Here is a 20546-nt window from a genome sequence, read left to right as displayed (position 1 = left end):
TGTTTATTATCGGCAAAGAATGTAGACAGAGATATACTTGCTACATTGGTTAACCTATTGATAGCCATTTTATTTTTACGAAATTTGAACAAAACAAAAGTCTTTTAAACCATTACGAGATGGATGCTCAGGAACAGTAAGAACAACAAGAAGAAACTTCTCGTTATAGAGTTTTCTCAGTTCAATTACCTATGCGTTTCGTACTGTTTCCGTTAAAACTATGGAGAATAGATGAAAGCGGTATTTTTCACAAACAGTGAGAATACCAACCTAATATATTGCTCCTTTTGCAAAAATTATCAGTTTATACATTATGTTATTGAAATATATTTACTTTACAGTCAGCAATGAATGGTTGCAACTGAAATGAGTACGTTTTTTTTTTTATCGCTATAATTTACCTCGAGTTGCTGACTTCCTTTACGTACAGAGAGCAGACAGCTGGAACAAACATCTTTATAAATGCGGAGCTGATATATTGCACTTAATAGAACCATTTGAAGAATCATTGCCTATCAATGCATGTGTTCCAAAAGCTTCAAAAAGTTCATACCAACTTAACATACCCCAATACGTTTTTCTTATGATTTTGTTCAAATGTAGATCAATTGATTTTCATATCTTTGCTTTGAAGATGCAACATTGTGATACTTTTGATATTACTACGGGCTATTACTACTATACTGTATTTTACTATTAAACATATGAGATGTGATGAAAGGGTATTCAAGTTGAGAAGCACTTCCTCGAAGAAGATTTATGGATGCTAGAAGAGTAATGAGAAAGGGAAAATGCAATGATAGTTGGGCGAATGTCTGATTTTAACAAACAATAAAATTGATTTGAGATTTATAGGATGCTTAAACCTTTTTTGATATGCGATTATTGATGTAGTAGGGTGCTGTTCTTGAGCGACCATGGTTTTTCCTTGCTGCCACTGTCATTGAAATTTTATTTGATAATAGCAGGCTCTCTTGTTGTTGATTTAACATAGGAACAACTTTCAGTTCGTTCAACTCCTGCTCAAATGCCTCCAATAGCGGCGAAATAGGTATTTCTCGAAAGGCGGTTTTTGGCATTGACATATGATAAAGCATTGATTTGATTTCTTTCGTCACTTCTCCATAGGATTTCTCTAGTTGTTTTTCAACTTGTCTGTCATTGTCCTTGTTCTTTCTTTCAGCACCTTTATCCCTGAACAGTTTGACGACTGCATAACATGATTCGTTCAATGCTGGTTTCGAGGCCAATTCGTTTGCAGGAGCATAAGAGTCCATTTGAACGCGTAAAGGAATGCCTTTGACACCTTTTGTTTCGAGAAAATCAGTAGAAAGACACATAAATTTGATGTAAATCGTAGCACCAAAACGCCCGTTCCAGTTGAACGAAACCAAATTACTGCTGTTTCCTGGAGAGCTAACAACAACGTCAGACACCCCAGCACTTTCTTCGAATTCTTTGCATACAAGAGAAAGGAAAAAAGGCGACGTCAAATTTATAATGCAGTGGTTGCTTGCTTACATTATCATCAGTATTTTACCTATATCGAGAATGCGAGTATCTCCTTGCTTAACATGATCTGCTCGAAATTTCCATTTCGCTTCGGCTGTTTGTCGATGCTCTGGCAGATGAAATCCTAAGGATAATGTACTTCTGATAATTTCGTTCGAGCTTGTAGTGTCCCTTAAGTGAATGGCATACAGTTGATTACGATTCAAATAGGTGACAGGACAAATTTCTTTCTTTGATGTTACAGCAGTTTTAGCTAATGATAGATATAGAATGAGTTGAACAGGGTAAGATAGAAGATAACATTTATCATCGAGCAAAAATGTTTACCCTTACCTTCTAGTATAATTTCGAAACGCAAACTTCTATAGAGATAAAATGTAAGTTAGTTATCCTAGCCAACCGACATATGATGCCAAAAAGTTTTGCTTCCGCTAAACACTGTGCAGCCCGCAAAACTAAGAATACACACATAATAAAAATAGTATTACAGAATCTGATAGATTACTACACCCGCCCCCCTTCTAATGTTTCTCCTCCTCCTTCACTGCACAAATCCCTCCACCTCCTCTGCACGAAAAAAAAAAAAGAAAAGAACAAAACTGAAGATGCATATCCTTTTTTGGCAGCCCCCTTTCTTTACGCATCTCCTATTCTTTCTTTCTTTTTTGCTTTTCCCTAACATTTGTCATTGCCACTGTCATATCGGTTTGTTACAAAATTGATAAAAGAAAGGAAATAGACGCCGAGTCATGCACAGTTTAAGAAAAAAAAAAAAAAAAAAAAAAAAGACAAAAAAAGGTTCATACCTTTGCCGTGTCTGTAATAATAATTGCTGCTGTTGTAAATGTTGTGATATATTACTGCTATTTGTATCATCGTCAATGACAGCAGCAGTCGCTATGAGAGCGTTCATAGGAGCAACAGCTATTGAAGAGCAGCGACTTGGTACCGTTGGTGATTCATTAGATGAGGCATATTCAATCGAGTCTGTCGGAATAAGAGATTTATTTGGATCTTGCCTTGTGGCACTACTACCATTTCTACTACTACTGCTGTCACTACTATGCTTACTGCTATTGCTACTATCAGAGACCGAAGATGATAGCGATAGTGCCGGGGGAGGATGTAATAAAGAGTTCTCATTTGTTATAAATGGTGTTGTCTGTAATGATAGAAAAGGGTTGGTAAAGCCTGAAGAGAGAAATGGTGTTTCTGTTATCGTGGACATAGGCGCATAAGTAGATGCTCTTATATGTTTCGTGGCAGCCACTGTTGCAGTATTGCCAGTAAGAGAAGTAATACTATTTGAAGCAGTAGCTGATAGTTGCTGATGGTAGAGATAGTTGCTATTATAATTATTGACACTTTGATGGCGTGCACGATCAATTGCAAAAGGGGTTTGTACATAATGGATGCTAATATCTGCTTGTTGTTGTTGTTGTTGCTGCTGCTGCTGCTGCTGTACCCAACAGAATGAATTGGATGGTATAGTATCTAATGACAAGGATATCGTTGGATCCACGTAATTCTCTGTAGACAAAGGCATAGATAGATTGGAACTACAGAATAAGTTGCCATTGGTTGAATCATTGTTTGCTAACGTACACGCTTGCTGGTGTTGCTGTTGTTGTCCCCAAATAGAAACAGGTGTTAAAATTTCATCTTCATTATTGGGCGTGGTTAGTGGAGCTCCGGTTGCTACATACGCGTCCGAGTTTGTTGTACTCGTCTGAACAGTATCATTACTAGCTGAAGTCTGCTGACGGCTATGATGATATGGTTGCTGCTCCGCTGATTGGTTCCAGGTGGATATGGGTGCTAATGGTTTACAATCCATACTTGCGACAGTAGAAGCCATTACCATGCTGGCATTACTGTCATTGTCATACGTAGGCATTGCCATATTTTGTAGTAGGTAGTCTGAACAATCGGTCATACTTGATGCAATTTTAGATTAGCAAAAGGAGCTATTCTTATTATGCACCATTAATCAGTTTATACTTACTTCTTTGATAAATAATGCTTTTACTCTGTTATTAGCGTGATGATCAAATTTAGAAAGAAACAATGAAAACGCCACGCGAAGGCAATTAAGAAAAAATAAAAAGAAGCAAAGAAAAGAAAAGAGAGGCAAGAAATAGAAGGGATGATTAATTTATAGGCACACACATAAGTGATGTTTATCGCTTTTACTTTATGTTATGTGATTGGATTATGCCCGTTTCCCTCAGAAAGAAAGAGAACTATAGCCCTCCAATGCTGCTGTACCCTTTCTATGTAACAGTATTAATGACACAGATGAAAGTCTTACTTTTAGTTAGACTTTTGTAGGGGGTTGATTAGCTCCCCTTTATAACTATATAAATATCCTCACTTCCGTATAATAAGTTTTGGGGAAAAGCGATCAAGAGTAAGGGGGAAGAAGTTGCCGACTTAGTATGGCAAAAGACAAGAGTTTATATATTTTTTTTTTGTTTATGTATTCAAAAACGTTATGCTTCGACAGACATTAAAAAAAAGAGAGGCATTTCAAGCTTGCCGATCCAATTTCTTCAAATTGAAGAGTATGGGTGAAGCTCGTATATAGAAGGGCGAATATCAAAGATGATAAATTCACATATAAGTGGCATGTGCAGTAACTAAAAGAAGTAAGGGATCTTAGTTTATCTTTCTTATTCTATCCCATAAAAACTTTGGTATGCATTGATATATAAGAAGATATTTTTAAATACTGCGAATGCTTCTTCAAATGGAACAATGGAACGAATATGGACGTACTACTCAAAAGATCGTACTTCATGAATACCTTGCTTTTGATTATTGAATCATACTTCAGGCTCTAGTCTGCAAAGCAGTTGAAAACAAATTTATGAACGTCTTTCTCTTGACAGAGTGGTGGCTGACGTCGCGTTCATATTACTATGTGAAGGCATTCTATGTCAATAACAGTTCACTTTTGCCCACGACGTATTTAAAGTGACGAACATAAAATAAGATTTGGGCGAATAAATGCTAGCATATTGTCTCTGAAATACTAAGCTTTCTAATTCAAAACCTTTAGTTCCAGTAGATAGGTAATAGGGGTCTACTAAATATGAGATCTGCCGCTTTCATCGTGTGCAAAATGTGCAACTGATCTTGTCCTACGGGTGAAGTTCTTCTTTTTACATCTTTATTTGTCATGCTGCATACAATAGCAAAGAGCACAGAACTGTCAAGTTTCGATAGTCAATTCAGACATGACGGAATTCCTTAAGAAAAAAGAAACCATTATTACATTAACAATCAAACGTCGAGACTTGAAACCTTAGCAATGCTGACAAAAACAGAAGATAGGATGTTGTAGATTAGAAAAGAAAGAATATCTGTCTACACTGTCTTGAAAAGAATAGAAGGGGGAGGGGGAAAAGGAATTCGGCTATTGTAATGTCATAACAGTTTATAACTAGGGAGTGCAAGTCAATAACGTACAAATGTAGGACCCGTCAATAAACTTGTAATAAATCCTGTCCTTTAATTCAAACTGACAAAAGGATAGACGGTATACTGTTCTAATAAACCTTCGCGACATTATTTGGGTCAATCGTACTATTACTAGCTGTATCTTCTCGTTTCATTATAGCCGATGAATGAGCACACTTTTCGAGACAGAAATTAGACGTTGATAGCGGCTGACAAATTTTGTAAAGAAGAATTGTCTTTCTTCCAACTGTGGAGAACGTGCATGACGGTAACTTGACAGCAGCGTATTTGTTTATAAAAAAATATGGAGTAATCTGCATGTCTCTATCAATTCCCTGTAGAAAAGGGGGAAAGGGGAACACATAAAATGAACGTCTGAATTACTGTTTATCACAGCTTATAGTTTCAGTATTACTAAAGACGCGATGACCATTTTCTTGTCCGTGCTATTATTTTGTAGTCTACTTAGAGTCGATCATCATTCTATTATGGCAATGGTAACAACAACCGTGAGGATGATCTTTGTAACTTTATTATAAAAAGGAAAAAAAAAAAGGTATTCGGATGCAAGGAAACTGATTAGAAGGGGAAGTCGCATTGACCAAATACTTCACGTACAGAAAAAGGAACAGCTGAAGTACAACAGGCACAGGAAAAATATATAGCTACAAATACTGCTAAGTATAAAGTTTAAGAAGAGATGAAGACTGGCATGGGTTTAAAGATAGAGGCGTTTGCATCATCTTTTTTTACATTTGTGCATTATAGTAAAAATACATATATTATTAAATGTCAACATTAATGTATTAATCGAGAATTATCTCATCATATACAGGTACTTTCTCTATATCATATTCTACTTATCGATCTAAAAGACTCGAGCATATAATCGAACCGCTAATTCCAGTCAGTGCCATCGAAGCCAACGAAGCCCTAACAGTAAAAAGCAGGTTATAAGAGTCGGTTAGTAAACATCGTAAGCAAAAAGGGAAACGGTACAAGAATATCGACACCTACAGTCATTAGAAATATAGGGAAGAAAGGTTTTTTCTCAATCGTTGAACACCCTATGCAACAATCAGATATAAGTAAGAACAACAGATCCTGCTGTTTCCTCGGATTTAGAACGGATCACTTACAATTCCACGCAGACGTGAGCCTACCATCTATGCAACTACCAGCATCATAGTAGTTATCGGCTCCAGAACCATTGAAGCCAAATCTGAAAAAGTCATCTATATTTAATACAAAAAAAGTTAGTAAGCAAGTAATGCTTCTTTACATTCAGATGGATTAAATCATATTACGTAGGATATCCTTTCTGCATTGCTCAGTCCCACCGTATTCATTGTCAATATAGTCAGCCAGCACTGGATCATTTCTGCCTAATGTTTCCAGTTTATCCAGTGTGCTGATGATGGGCGTTAGGATCCGTGCCACTTGATTGTATTTGTCAATAAACATAAAGGCATTCGGAACATCTCTGTCACCCAAATGGACCACGCTACTACCTACCCACGACCCACACTTTTTATGCACGCGGTTGAGTATTTTATGAACAACTCTAGAGACATTAGGACAAGGTTGGATACGTTGTAAGCCTTGACCTGTATTAGTAAGTCGGTAAGGACTGCCACTGGCCACAAGGTCGTCGTCAGCCATACACCATAATAAAAACATTTCATTCATGATTTCTCGCCATAATGTCAGGGTTTGATGTATGTACGTGTATTGTGCGGAATGTGAGTGGGTGAGGCGGTGACCGTGGCGGCCGGCCTGTATAGCTAGTGAGTAACCATGATCGTGCTTGGTAGGATTGAAGTATTTTTGAAGATATCTGAGCATTTTATCGCATGGATCTCTATAAACGCCATAAAAAATGCGTATTAGGAGGTTTTTTTGCTCAAATTTGTGTACTTTCTTATTTCACTGCCCCATGTTACCTATTCGCCGCTAAGAAAGCATTATTATCTGACATAGATAATAAGCAACGTTCAATTTCATCCTTTGAGATATTTTCATTTGCGTATTTTTCACAAATATTTTTAATAGCCACTTGTTTACGCTGCACTTCAGTTGCTATTTGATCACGCGATTTGAAGTCAGAGGTAATCTCGCGGGTAGCTAAGACAATATTCTCATCGTGCAATACTTCAACACTTTCGCGACTCTTCAGAAAATCATATACTGTTTTGACCGCAATAACGCAGGGAAACCCAAGGTAATCCTGTACCTCCGGTATACTAGAGTCCTATACGAACAAGCAGAGAATCGAATAAATATTCCAACTTTTTTTTTGGTTACCTTTCAAAATGATTCTCTATATGCATAATACTGACCATAAGCATGTACATCAATTTTCCGTACGTTGATCTCATTTTTTCAGGGTTCATAATTTTATGTCTAGCGAAGCAAGTTACAATTGTAAATATTTACAATTGTTGCAATTGTTATTTTCGTATCCTTTCGTTATTACCGTCTTCCAACTTCAAATATCTTCTGTAACGTCGTTGCATTTTCGCGAATAGTTTTATCTGCAAATAATTGTGAGCCATTCTTATAGTCCCCGCAAACCACTAAACCAGAAATGATGCAGCAAAGATCTTTGATTTGCCCAACAATTCTTTTTGATTTGTTTGAATAAGATAAAATATCCACCCTATCTGTATATTCTGACACATTTAATGCTGCCTCTAATCTATTGGAAAAAACTGACGTGTAAGCTTTTTACTTTTAACAAGCTAATATAGATTGCCCTACAGTTTCAAATATTGTCGTTCTTCGGCATCTAAACGTAGTGGGATTGTTTTCGATCTATTATACCATCACGTGAAAATTGATCAATATCAAGTTCTCAACTTTTGGCATGATAACACCAAACTGGATTTCCCTTTTCTTTACCGTTTTGTAATATAATCTCCAAATGTGATACCGTTATTACTGCCATTATTAATAATCGTTCCATCGAGTTCCATAGCATTTTGCTTCATGACTAAATTTTCTTTGTCATCCTTTCCTCTCTAAATATTGCGAATGCTTTTAATTTTAAGCCTTAACGCGCCGTCAGTGAGTGTAATGACCTACCTTTTCGAAATGACTGGGTTCCGTAAACGCATCTGCTTTCACTTCATCAGTACATTCATTGACTGATTGTCGCAAAGGCTTCAAATGTTTTGCTGTATGTTGTTTACGATTGCCAGTACGATGGAGCATGCCTATTTTTTCGTTGTGACAACGGAACGGATCGTGTTTTATAGAATGAGCGGCTTTGCCTTCAAAACATTTGCAACTATAACGGTTGTCTTGAAATTGCTCATAATTGTTTGGGCTGTTGTCTATTATTTTTACCATGGCAAACTTCACAAAAATCTTCATCGCATTGCTCACAGAATATGGAAGCCTTTTAAAAAAAAACGCACTTTTATTTTAGATCCCAACGTTCATGCAATATTTCTTTCAACAATTCAAGACATTGTTACCTCTTGATCGGTACATTCAACGCAGAAAATTGGCTTATTACTATCTGAAGTTACTAGATCTTCCATTTCGTTCTGTAAGTAGTAGAAAGTGAAAGGATTGACAGAATGCAGATTCATGTTGCCAATCCTTTGCTGAGCTTCAATTTTGATAGCGATTGACTTCCCAGAATATCTGGATTTGTAAAAGTGCTGTCTAGGTTTTACATTGGACGGGTGCATTTATTGACTTGATCAAATACGATTAACGGCTGTAGAAGGCAGCCAAAATTTACACGTGTACATACAATTGTTCCTCATTATCACATTTACACGGGTGAAGGTATGCCAAACTATTCATTATATGCATTATATATACGTCGCTGATTTGGCGTCATACACATGCATTAGAACAGCTTTTAACATCAACACTATGACCTGAAAAAAGTATTATTTGAGCATTAAATTGAGTAAAAAATTTCATCCTTTCAATGACAAATTGAACCAATGTATTACCTTTCAGGCATTTGATTTTCGGGCCCAAAAACCAAAGTACAACTATGATATTATAGTTCCTCTGTTATATAGAAGCTCTTCATCATCTATTTCTCAGTATTTCCGATATGAAGAAGCAAATATCATCTGTCTATTATTTTTTCACGCTCTCCACATTAACGCATCTTGAACACATATTGCATGAGCCATCTCTTTTCTGAACAAATTTATTGTGATAAGATGTATTTGTCTCTTTTATATGTGCATTTTCACAGAATACATATATAACTCGCTTAAACTAATAGAAAATTGTATAAAACAACATTGAGAATAATGAAATATGTGCTAATCGGTTTGCTTGCCCAGTAAATTTACTCAAATTGCAGGATGGAAAATCATAGCCTCCTCTGCAACTATTGCAAGCTGGTAACATTTTATTTCGAGCAAGTACAATGGAGAAAAATACTTAGAAAGCCTTCCATTATTTTGACCTAAGGTAGTAGTAAGTGGTATACGTCAGTTTGGGGTGCTTTTTTTTTGGTTTTCTGTCACTTCCTTGAGTGTATGCATGGATACCGTACGTCTCATACAAATAAGAAATCTAATCATTGCAAGATAAATTGAGTCTCTGAAATATATTCATACCGTCTTAAGAGCGTAGTATATGGTTATAGATAATTAAGAAGAAGATTTCGAGTACAAACGTCTCAACTTTGCACTCTTTTATTAGGTTATGGATCGAATCGTTTATTTAAGACATAGCGAGCTAATAACATTGTTTTTTGGTAGTTATACATTGAACCACCAATTAGGAATATTTATTGCTTAGCGATTTATTACACTTTCGTTAGCTTTTACTCTGCTTTTCGAATTTTTTTTTTTATTGATGTAAGACACTAGTATCTTACTTTTCTTACTACCACTTCATCAATTAGGAAGAGAACGACATTTCTCTTTTTGCTTCAAATGATTTAAACAGAGCATATATTTCACAGGTTTACAAGAACGTATAAATGCCCATTAACAGAAGCCTTACTTATTACTACAACCATGCTATATATGAGCCCAATTATAGCCCATTTGCTCAACGCTCTTGTTAAGACTATTTTCTATTGTGAGAATACCTGTCAGTGAATTCAAAATGCGTAGTCCTGGCCAATTTCATATTATAGTGAAGGGGTACCGTCAAAAGATACGGAGTAGATATCAAATTTTGAGCATTTTGAAGAATGTAAAAGTGATTATTGCCTATTTTGCGAGGTAACATTCGACCCGCACTCACGAAAGTTGCCAGCGTTATTTCAAGAACTCTTTGTAACGTGATATTGTTCAGCGCAATTACACTCCCATCCATATTTTGAACTTCTTCTTACTTGCTTTCTAAAAGAAGGCTACAGTTTGTATTAAAAATCCGCCCTTACCAACACCACTTGTACATTTATAAATTCTTTAACCTTTTCAACCCCATAAAAGCATAATTTCGCTTAAACCGCATTTCAACGTTCTTCAATCTAATTATGCCGCCTATAAGACCATTAGAAGACGCTTTCTTGGCTCATCTGCTAGAGCCTAACGAAAACTTATCTGACGACGTACTCAAAACCAACATTAATATCGAAACACTTACAACGACACTGCAAAAACTTAACTCCACATCACGCGTACTTCAACAAGAACTATACCAACATGTTCTACAGCACTTTGAACCATTCTCTCGTCGGTACAACAATAGCCAAGCAATCCACTCTCACATGTATAGTATTACACAACAACTGTTAAACACAGAAAGTAAAGTGCAAGATGCACGACAGAAGACCACCAAAAGCATCGAGGTGTACGAACAGATGTGGAAAGCATCTCGAATCAATAACGCAAAGTTGAATGCCTTGCAACAGATAAAGCGGCTACTGCAGGAGGAAAAAACTGTGCATCAATATTTAGAGACAAACCAGTATTTGGAAGCAGCAGACCATTTAAATAATTTGCTCGTACATCTTTTACAACAATGGGAGCAAGAGGAGGCGGGAGACGGACATATCATCGATATGTTCAAACATCGATTGGATGAACTGAAACAAACACTTGTAACTAATCTTCAGGATAATTTACGTACTGCTATACAATTTAGCCATGGCTGTGTCAAAGTTTTTCAAAGTTTGAATCCATCATCACCTTCAATGAGTGATAGTAAAAGCAGCAAAACAGTACTTATTAGAGATTTATTTTATTGTCTCCATCAGTTAGGACTTCTGCCGGAGGAACTGATGACAATACAGCATTCCTTATTTAAGAATATCTTTAATATCTATTTTGAATGCAAGGATTGCATTGTCAGTACTGAAAGTGTGGAAGAAAAATATTTAGGCGAAGGTACATTATTGAAGGTCAACGGCAGACATCCTAATAGTGGCGATAATACATTAACAAAAAATGGAGATATGGACGTGGAAAATCAAGTCAAAGCAACGCATACCGAGCCATTAATCATGTTCAATGATATGAAGTCTATTTTAAGCTTTTTATGCAATACTTTCTTCGAAGACGGCGATGAACAAAAGAACAACGAGATGAAAAGAATTTTTGGAAAGTTACTGATGCCGGACCTAATGACGATGATGATTGACGAAAGCATCGCTCCTGCTGTGCCCTCTAATAGATACAACTTACATGATTTTGAGCCTATTGCAAAAGCAGCCACTGAATTTGAAAGACACTGCGAACAATATTATGGTTTTGATGTGATCACAGATAGTGATGTGACAACACTGAGATCTTACATCAACAACATAGATAAGCATTATGCCCTAAAAAGGAGTGGAAAGATCTTACAGGAAGGCAGAAATGTGATGGTCCGTCGACTTTACGATACTGATAAAGTCGAAGAACAAACAGACCGCCACACTTATAAGTATCAAGTTACTCAAACACCTCAACTGCTCAGTGTGCTTATATCGGATACATTTTCCGAAGCTGCTACTTTACAAGCAGACGGTCATCTTACTTCAGCTAAAACACTCATTGAGGGGATACGAGATCTGCTGGATATGTATCGAGCAATCATGCCCAGCTTCCACAGAACACATTACCTATCTAGTGCTGCAAACTCTCTCATTTTTCGAAACGATTGCTACTGGTTAGCAAATCAGCTCACCTTTTCTATTTTGAACTTGCCTGAAGCACAGCAACAACATTTCAATCAATCGATCACGTATTTGAAGGATGCATCCATATATTTACAAGAGTTGGGTAACGCATGGTACGAGCTAGCACTCATGCGTTGCTTCCGCACTCTCCAATCCGTTTTGGAAACGCTCGACGGCTTCACAGGCATGGCCGAAAATATGAAATTTCAAAAAGATTGCGACCATGCAATGTCCAAAATCATTGAGCTAGTCGGTTCTTATGCAGCGGAGATTCAGTCAGTAGTGGATGAGCAAACACTCTTTTTGGACATCTTAGGACGTATTGTAGATTATGTTCTCAATTATCTAATTCAAGATATTGAATCACTTGTTGACATTGGAGCAGACGAATCACACATCATTGCGCAAAACCTGAATAGATTAATGGGTTTGGTGGGTGCATTCGATCTACCTGGTCAAGACGCTACAGAAAACTTAATAATCAACTTAGTACCCAGCTGGCAAAAATTCTGGCTGCTTAAGGATATTTTGGAGATGAATATGCGAGACATCATGGATGCTTTTAGGAGAGGAAAATTACATATGTTCGAAAAATCGGAAATGATTGGATTGTTGTGTTCGCTATTCGCAGATACTGAATTAAGAGAAATGAACATTAAGGAGATCCAAGAGGGCAGTTCTTACTCTACTAGATTAGCAACGGACAATGAAAGCGCAAACTCAGGCCTACACCCAACGATAGCAGCAGCTGAGGATCAAACGCTGCCGACGCCAACAACAGGAGTGTCTCCACCTACTAGCACTATTACGTCATATAGACCTAATATGACGACTGCACCAGCGACTTTAACAGATACCAAACTGCATTTAAACTATAGTCCTGATGATATGGATATAGATGCAGCAGCTGAAGGATGGGGAATAGATGATGATGACACTTTGTTCGACAACCAAGATTTACCAACAGGTTCTGCTGATAAAATAGATGAAGAGGAGAATGATACTAAAAAGGCCGCAACAATTGATCACTCTACAATATCAAGTTCTTCATCTTCGGTGTTTCCTCAAAAGAATCATCTGGCAATAATGGCCGGGGAAACGGATATTGAAGAAGCAACTGCAGATGGTTGGGCAGATGACGACGACGATGATCTTTTTCGCGTGGAAAGATATCTTTGTAAAGATGACGATGAGGAAGACACCGATACAAAAGAGATTAATATTTCCAAACAACCTAAAATCGCAGTTAAAGAGCGGCCAGAGACAGCAATGACTTCTTCTTCACCATTGACTATTCGAGATGATATACAAGACGAAGAAGAAAATGATGGCTGGGATGATGACGAATTGCTTTTTGATGAAGAAGATTTAAGATAATACTTTTCCTTCATCTCTAAATCAAACTAATTTTACACAGCATATTGTACATGTAACCAATGCTTTCAATCTCTTAGCCTTTAAGAAGTATAACAACCATAAACCTGTAAATATCATAATTTAACCAAATGTAAATAATATATGCATATTGCAAGAAAAGACTTCTGTTGCTTTTATTACAATTTTTTCTTGGGTAAGGGGACCTTTATTCGAAAGAAAATCATAGGACAAAACAACTGAGGAGAAAAAAAGGGAACAAATATACAGGCAAAAATGAAATTATCTGCGACAGGATGTTTATATAAGGATGTTGTGATCTTTTGGAGACGATTTGGTATATAGATAGGCGATAAATACTCGAGAAAAAATAAAATAAAATAAAATAAAGTGGCATAGAATGAAGAAATGATCGCAAATAAGCAAATGGTATATCGAGGGTATGAAATATTAGGTTTATCAGCAGGAGGACCGGTATCTTCGAATATGAATTTTTTCATGTCTTTTCATATCATATTTCCTTGCAAAAGGTCGAGTACAATAACTGCACAAGAATGATTTTGGCCTGTGAGGATTATGCGTCAACATGTGTTCAATAAGGTTGTGTTTACGCTTTGATCTAAACAAAATGCAAGGTTATAATTTGACTACTTTAACAATATTTAAGCATGTTTTCAAGAACTTTACCTATGATTACATATGGGACACACATGCTTTTTGTCTGATGCTGCATCAAGCAAGCCCTTATTATTAACTATCTTAACATTGGCTGTTGCTGCTGCTGTAGCAGCATTAGTCGTTGGTCTTGCTGCAGCACTATAACTATATTGTGACGGTTGCTGATGGAATGAAAATGTTGTAGGATACGGTAAAGCATTTCCTTTCACGACCGGCGCGATCAGTAATCCATTATCGGTAGTAACAGAAATATCGTGATAGGTATTACGACGGCTAAATGCAGGTTCACTACTACCGCTACTGCTATTGCAGCCATAGCTTGAAGTCAAATTAGACAGTTGTGGAGAGGGTGTTGCGTTTGACAGATATGGAAACAGTAATGGCCGTTGTTCATTAGTCGTTGTATTTACTCGCGTAGATACTGTTACTGGTGATTCTGTAAAAAGACTATTATTGTTATTAAAGTCAGTTGCTGTAGCAATAGAGAAATTATCCTCTTGCAGAATGTAAGAATGTGTGTATGCCAAATTATTGCCGTCACTAAGGTTATTATTGACAGTACTAGCAGTTCTGAATGGTGGCATGGGTGTTTGTAATTTGTCAAAGTAATAAGGTGGTGTGTTAGGTTGTAAAGGGGAAGGATAGTAAGCATCAGTACTCAGGTCATTATCAACAGTACATAAGTCAAAATTGCTTCCGCTGCCGTTGATGCTGTTGATGCAGTTGCTAGTTATCTGTTGAAGACAGCTGTTGTTACTGTCATAAGCTGCTGTATAGTTTGGAACATTTGGAGGATGCGGTATAAGTGTGTTGGGATTGACAGCTATGTAGTTGTACAAATTGAAGTCAATCTGAGCAAATTCAGGGCTTATAGTATCGCAAGACATTTTTTATGGCTATGTATATAATGTGTAACGTATATGTTCAAATAGTTGTAAATATTTGTTAATTATGTCAAAAAGCGAGTAAGTTGGAACTTGAAAAAACAGGCTCCAAATAGTTTATATTTATATCTTTTCGGTTTTGGAATCATGCTTATACAGTGATCCCCAGAAGGACCCGTTTTTTTTATTTTAATGTAAACCTATATACCAACAAACTGCATGTCATCAATTACATTATGTGTATACTATAAAATATAGGGGAATTTATTTTTCTGGAAAAAGGTTTTTGATGGCAAAAACTGGATTACATTTTTGGAGGTTTTGACCCTTATCTATTTTGATGATGCGATCAAATTTTAATCTAGGCAAAGAAGAACATTTGAATTTCATAAGGGGCCTGTTTAGGCAGGTGGTGGTTATGAATAATAGGCATAGGTACCTTTCCCATAGACGTAATACTGTCTTCCTAAAATGGAAGATTGCATCTTTCGAAGCCCCCCAGATTCAATATGGACATATTTCATAAATCAATTATTGAATACTTTTTGCTATCTGTAAAACATTAAAACGAGAAGGTACTTAATAGTAAGTGTTCCTGAGCGCAAAACAATCATCTTATTTTGATCTTAAAAGATCGAGCATTAGGCTAGAGCGCATTGTATACTTGATAAGACCAAATGAATTGAGAACGATGATCTCTGGATAGACCCATATTTCGGCAAACTTCTTTTAATCGTCGTTTACGTGTTTATCCTTTTTAAGCTTAAATAAATCTAACTTTCGATACATTTGCACTGAGCACAAAATGAAAACGAATGTTTTCAATCTGCTGTAAAAGTAGTGTAGAATAACCCAATGTTCGATAAATATTACTTCACCTATCAATATTCATCTCGAAAATGATGATCAGAATAGTCATCTGAAGAGATTATTCGGCATTACACATGGAATATCCTGTTCTCTGCTGTATCAGTTTCTATGACAAGGAAAGTCTCTAACGTGTCCATTATAGAATGCAAGGAAAATCTTAACTGATAGAAGAATAGATGGCAAGGTTCTTTACTGCTTTTGCGAGCACTGCACGTCGTGTTAAACGCTGTCGTACTGTTAGTATTCAAAGTATCGTTGTCATATACCAATAGCATCTAATTATATACTATTGTTTGTTTAAAAAAAAAAATCTTTATTGATTCTGGTAGAATCTTCACGTTAACAATAAATCCGAATTCATAGTCATTTCACTGTATTTCCTTTACCAAATTACAGAGCCGGTAAAAATTGGCCGAATATTACAAGCCAAAGTGCCCTCTTCACGTAACAGTTAAACATTATACATATTATATCGTACTGGAAATATACCACTATGAATCTACCTTTTAAAGTGAATTGTTTACAATACTAAAAAGACCTCATCCTATTATTGAACCTTTGGTGTTCTTCTCCGTAAATAGTTGGAAACTGTCATGTATTTAACTTTGCGTTTATCCTTGCATATCTTATGATTACACCACACGAGGCCATATTCCTTATTGCTTGCATATAGTGTGCACTATGCACTGCAACTTAATGAAACTTATTGCTGGTACAAAACTTTAGAGATAATAGTGCTTTATTTTTTGAGTTGTTATCTCTTAACGATGTGTAAAATTCTCGAATAATTTTAGCCTGAAGGTTGATAGAGTTGGGCAAAGTTAGTCTGCGCAAAAGACCCAAGAAAAAATTAAGTTGAATCCAAAATAGCCTCAAACAACAACCCAATTTAGCATGTCTTAATTGACTTTTGACCGAACAATGTGGTTGATCTTGTTCTGCCAAGAACTAAAAGCTAGCGGGATTAGAAAATGTTACTGCTGCTACAATTGGGAGAAGCTCTACATTTCATCGCTCTGCACATTTGCATTTTTCTGACACTTTCAGTTATCTTCATTTTTTTTACATTATAATAAAAGAAAATTATGAAGAAAAAAACTTTCACAAAGAATCAGATTAAGAAAAGTATAGTAAAAAGTATATACAGGCAATACAGTAAAATAATGGTCCTTATCCTTTCTGTCATTTTCAATAATACTAGCATTTACAGATCATGATATTACAGATTCGGGAATGATAGGCGGAGAATATCTACTGAAAGCACTGGTATCCCTTAATTTGCCTGCTGAAGAATCAGATCTGCCAGATTTACTCGAGTCCGTGGGTCGAGAAGAGGAGGGTGCTGTCAATCTGGATGATTTTATTGATATAGTCACGGAATTGCAGGTATATTTATGCACTTGAAAGACTGAGATCGCTAAAAAAGGACAGACCCTTATTATTACGTTATGTGCATTAAGTAACCAAACTTGATGAATAGGAGGTGGATGAAGAAATGGAGGGGGATGAGGAGGACTTTGTTATGGAAGAAGTTGAAAGCGAAAAAAAAAGTGCCACGGTAGACCGAGCCTTTCAGATATTGGCTGATCCCGCAGTAAACGGCATCACAATTGAGGCTTTAAAGAGAGCTTGTGCTGCACAAAAAGAGAATTGGACAGAGCCGCAAATCTTGGAAATGATGAATGAAGCAGATCGTGACCATGATGGAATAGTAGATTCGAAAGATTTCGAAGCCCTGTGCAAAAGAGCGGGCATAATTTAGTTTTCAAAAAGATGATAATATTTTAATATAACCCCAAATTATCTTGCTGTGACATTTAAGCGTATACCCTTAGGAGGTTGCAAAAACTTTGCTGTGTTAAATGGAAGAATAAAAAGCACATGCTTGTGCATCAAAATATGTTGTGGTAAGGAGAGAGGATTCGGGCATTTTCCATTTATGGCTTTACGTTTACTCTGTTTGATCAAAGTAACTGCCTGTTTAAATCAATTTAAAAGTCTTCATAATCGTCTGTTGTGAATATACAAAGAGTTAGAGGAGCCATTAACATAAATTAAGCGAAAAGATACCACAAAATAGATATTTTTTTCTTACCTTCAATGCCATTGATAGCGTGCAAAAGGAACACCACGGCATTAGAGGTACATTGCATTTGAAAACCATGATATAAACCTCTAAAGCTCCAATCTGTCAACACTCCTCTTCCTCTCAGCAGCTTTTTATTACTATTCTTTGCCTTCTTCTTCTCGCAATTTGGACGCCCGCCTTCTTCCTTCATAATACTGCAAAGAGCATCTATAATACCTGCATAAGGAACAGGTCGTAATGCTACGACCGTTTCATATTGCTTTTTTCCAGGTGTTCGTGTTCGAATTTGACATTGAAGGCGTTTGCGTATGGTGTCCAGTGGTAACATGATGATAACATCTAAAGTGTTTAGACACAATTCCGCAAAGCTATACAAGAAAGGTGATTCGTTGACTGAAATGTGAAAGACTCGATCAATAATGAGTGGGATAGAATTCTGAATAAGTGGCGTAAGTGTATGGTAAAGGATGGTTGGTAGTAAGTTATGATTAAGATATAGCCCCTTAACACCGCCTTCTTCTTGTATAATTGTTCTTAAAGCGTGAAAAGGGCCTTTATATTTTCGCTGCAACGGTGATGACGATTGAACTTGAAGTCTATCGTCAAGAAACTTTTAGTTTTTTGAGCAATTGATGGGAGTGTACAACTTATATCCATTTCCGTGACTTTTTACCTTGTTCTGATAAGCTCCAATGGACTTAAAAACACACCTACTAGTAAATTACTCGCTACCAATGTGGCCAAATTGGGACCCACATTATCTAAATGTACAAGCGGGATAGTGTCATCGTATAATCCGAATAGATCATTCAAACTTCCTTCCAATGTCGGCTGTAAGAATAAATGTGAAATGTCATAAAGCCAATTGGTATATTGTCCTTTAAACAGTGAGCGCCACCCTTCGTGTGGTTGCTTCATGAGTTTCTTTATACCGCTCCATACGCCGCCTTCAATGGGCTTCATTTGATGTGGTGGTCGTGTTGACTCGTCATAAACACTCGTTTGAACCACATATCCACTGGCATCCACGTCCATTTTTTGCTTGAATACAGGGTCATCCACATTTAACGTTGATGAATTCAAATTGTCATCGTCCGAGTGATGTTTTCTTCTTCTATATCGAGCATTTTCAAAGAATTCTTCTTCGATGTCTTCCTCTTCTTCCTCGCCTGAGTCACTACTAAACTGGAGAATTTGAATAAAAAGGAAAAGTATAGTGTTTCGAATAAGTTGATGAATACAAGTGCCAATCCATAATTCATATATCATATGCCAAACACTCTTTTACCTGTTCTTCTTCATTATCTGAGTAACCCTTGTCAGAATTGTTCGTTTGCGAAAATGAAGACAATTCTTTATTTCCACGCGGCATATATTGCACTTGCAACAATGTTCTGGACACTTCGAATGGACTACTGACAGCTGAAGTCATATACTTCAATACTATAAAATTAATAAGCTCCCGAGCTGCAGCTTTGGAATCGATCAAATCATCATAATTGTTGGAGGCGTAAGGCATAGCGACGCTTTGAGCATCAGGTACAGTAGTGTAGTTATTATTTGTGTTTAGCCCCGGGGTGTAGTATGGTCGTAACCCATTTCCCGCTACTGTTGTGAAAGGACGAGGCGAATTTGTTGACATCTGCTTATAGCGCTAAATGTGAGTATAAGAATTTGAAATACGTCCGTTGATAGAAAAGAAATTGTTGAGTGTTCAAGAATGAGGGGCACAACCCTAAAGCCTTTTCGATCAATGTGACGTGCTGTAGAGCCCAAAATTGTCTGTGTGAACAAACTCCACTTTTAAGACAAAGCTCGCTCAAGCGCAAAACGTCTTACTATACATATGGGATATTTCACTGAATGAGCGGAGTCCTGCTCCGGAAATCTTTTGTCAGTTACGGAAAAGAGTGGAACAATAACGAAGGCACCTCCGCAAACCATCTATTATGTAAACATTATAATGATTGCGATGATACCATTGCCGGCATAGGACGCCTCATCGGTGACAAATGTCCTTTCTTAACTGGCCGTGGATATCGCCAACGAAAAATCGCATAAGTTACGTCAATGCAAATGTCAGCGAAGATTGTTTACGTAGCTTAATGGCGTCGGATTACACAAAGCAGTTCAAATTTGTTTCACCGCCTCCAAATCATAATGAATATAATTTTTGCATCCATAAAAGGAAGAGAAGGAAGGATCGTAACAGGAGTTTTAGTATGATAATGTCATTGTGAGTATATCATGCACTGATGTAAATGTCCTTTCAAACATATGCTCTTTCCAACTTCCACTAGGAGAATAGAAAGTTCAGAAGTGACATTATAGGCATTTCGACCTAATTATACTTGAAACAAATTTTTTGCAAATAGACTTTCCTCCAACTGGAACACAGATCAACGAAAAATGATGTCGTGTTTGCTCCATCATAATGAATCTCAGTCCTTTTCAGTTCCTTCATAGTAAGGCTATTTTTCCTATGGTTTCAGTCTTTTACTGAGAGATTTCTGATTTTGTTACAAGCAACAGTATATACCACAAAGCAACTGCAACGATCGATACATATTTATCAAGTTACCCT

The 20546-nt window shown here is 36.7% G+C and overlaps 7 protein-coding genes across 7 annotated transcripts; 2 read left to right on the top strand and 5 right to left on the bottom strand.

Moving 5' to 3' along the window:
* Positions 1-1517: 1517 nt before the first annotated feature.
* On the bottom strand, positions 1518-1876 carry BDF20DRAFT_820802 (uncharacterized protein; the record flags this gene model as incomplete). The annotated part of the gene is made up of 2 exons (XM_053077564.1): positions 1518-1765; positions 1846-1876. Coding segments are annotated over 2 exons (279 nt in total), but the record flags the coding sequence as incomplete, so codon positions are not given.
* A 442-nt stretch (positions 1877-2318) lies between these two features.
* Positions 2319-3803, bottom strand: BDF20DRAFT_988426 (uncharacterized protein; the record flags this gene model as incomplete). Its single annotated transcript, XM_053085275.1, has 2 exons — positions 3518-3803; positions 2319-3449 (listed from the first exon to the last, which is right to left on the bottom strand). A coding segment is annotated over exon 2 (1128 nt), but the record flags the coding sequence as incomplete, so codon positions are not given.
* A 1684-nt stretch (positions 3804-5487) lies between these two features.
* On the bottom strand, positions 5488-8533 carry BDF20DRAFT_875109 (uncharacterized protein). The gene is made up of 12 exons (XM_053081295.1): positions 8454-8533; positions 8323-8374; positions 8059-8189; positions 7876-7994; positions 7735-7788; positions 7451-7672; positions 7314-7377; positions 6918-7225; positions 6282-6835; positions 6114-6209; positions 5992-6041; positions 5488-5907 (listed from the first exon to the last, which is right to left on the bottom strand). The coding sequence occupies exons 1-12, from the start codon at positions 8517-8519 to the stop codon at positions 5872-5874; spliced, it is 1752 nt and encodes a 583-aa protein (XP_052935760.1). The 5' UTR covers positions 8520-8533; the 3' UTR covers positions 5488-5871.
* Positions 8534-11422: 2889 nt separating this feature from the next.
* On the top strand, positions 11423-13444 carry BDF20DRAFT_821776 (Centromere/kinetochore Zw10-domain-containing protein; the record flags this gene model as incomplete). The annotated part of the gene is made up of 1 exon (XM_053077635.1): positions 11423-13444. The coding sequence occupies one exon, from the start codon at positions 11423-11425 to the stop codon at positions 13442-13444; it is 2022 nt and encodes a 673-aa protein (XP_052935759.1).
* Positions 13445-13900: 456 nt separating this feature from the next.
* BDF20DRAFT_913800 (uncharacterized protein) lies at positions 13901-15006 on the bottom strand (the record flags this gene model as incomplete). The annotated part of the gene is made up of 2 exons (XM_053084110.1): positions 13901-14060; positions 14129-15006. 2 exons carry the CDS (start codon positions 15004-15006, stop codon positions 13901-13903), a joined length of 1038 nt encoding a protein of 345 aa, XP_052935758.1.
* A 1360-nt stretch (positions 15007-16366) lies between these two features.
* Positions 16367-17635, top strand: BDF20DRAFT_906484 (uncharacterized protein; the record flags this gene model as incomplete). Its single annotated transcript, XM_053083281.1, has 4 exons — positions 16367-16384; positions 16983-16998; positions 17075-17259; positions 17354-17635. 4 exons carry the CDS (start codon positions 16367-16369, stop codon positions 17633-17635), a joined length of 501 nt encoding a protein of 166 aa, XP_052935757.1.
* Positions 17636-18631: 996 nt separating this feature from the next.
* Positions 18632-19604, bottom strand: BDF20DRAFT_906483 (uncharacterized protein; the record flags this gene model as incomplete). The annotated part of the gene is made up of 2 exons (XM_053083280.1): positions 18632-19147; positions 19251-19604. 2 exons carry the CDS (start codon positions 19602-19604, stop codon positions 18632-18634), a joined length of 870 nt encoding a protein of 289 aa, XP_052935756.1.
* Positions 19605-20546: the final 942 nt, after the last annotated feature.

The sequence above is a fragment of the Mycotypha africana genome (genome assembly GCF_025528875.1).
Source record: "Mycotypha africana strain NRRL 2978 chromosome Unknown BDF20scaffold_6, whole genome shotgun sequence".
Taxonomy (NCBI): domain Eukaryota; kingdom Fungi; phylum Mucoromycota; class Mucoromycetes; order Mucorales; family Mycotyphaceae; genus Mycotypha; species Mycotypha africana.
The sequence above is the reverse complement of the archived record's forward strand: the minus strand, read 5'-3'. Positions and strand labels throughout refer to the sequence as shown.

Excerpts from the sequence above, each read along its gene's own strand:
- BDF20DRAFT_875109 (XM_053081295.1), bottom strand. The coding sequence starts at position 8,519 with ATGGAAGATCTAGTAACTTCAGATAGTAATAAGCCAATTTTCTGCGTT. Across the intron at positions 7,995-8,058 it reads AACCCAGTCATTTCGAAAAG|AGAGGAAAGGATGACAAAGA; the intron begins GTAGGTCATTAC and ends CGCAATATTTAG. Across the intron at positions 6,836-6,917 it reads GCTTTCTTAGCGGCGAATAG|AGATCCATGCGATAAAATGC; the intron begins GTAACATGGGGC and ends TGGCGTTTATAG.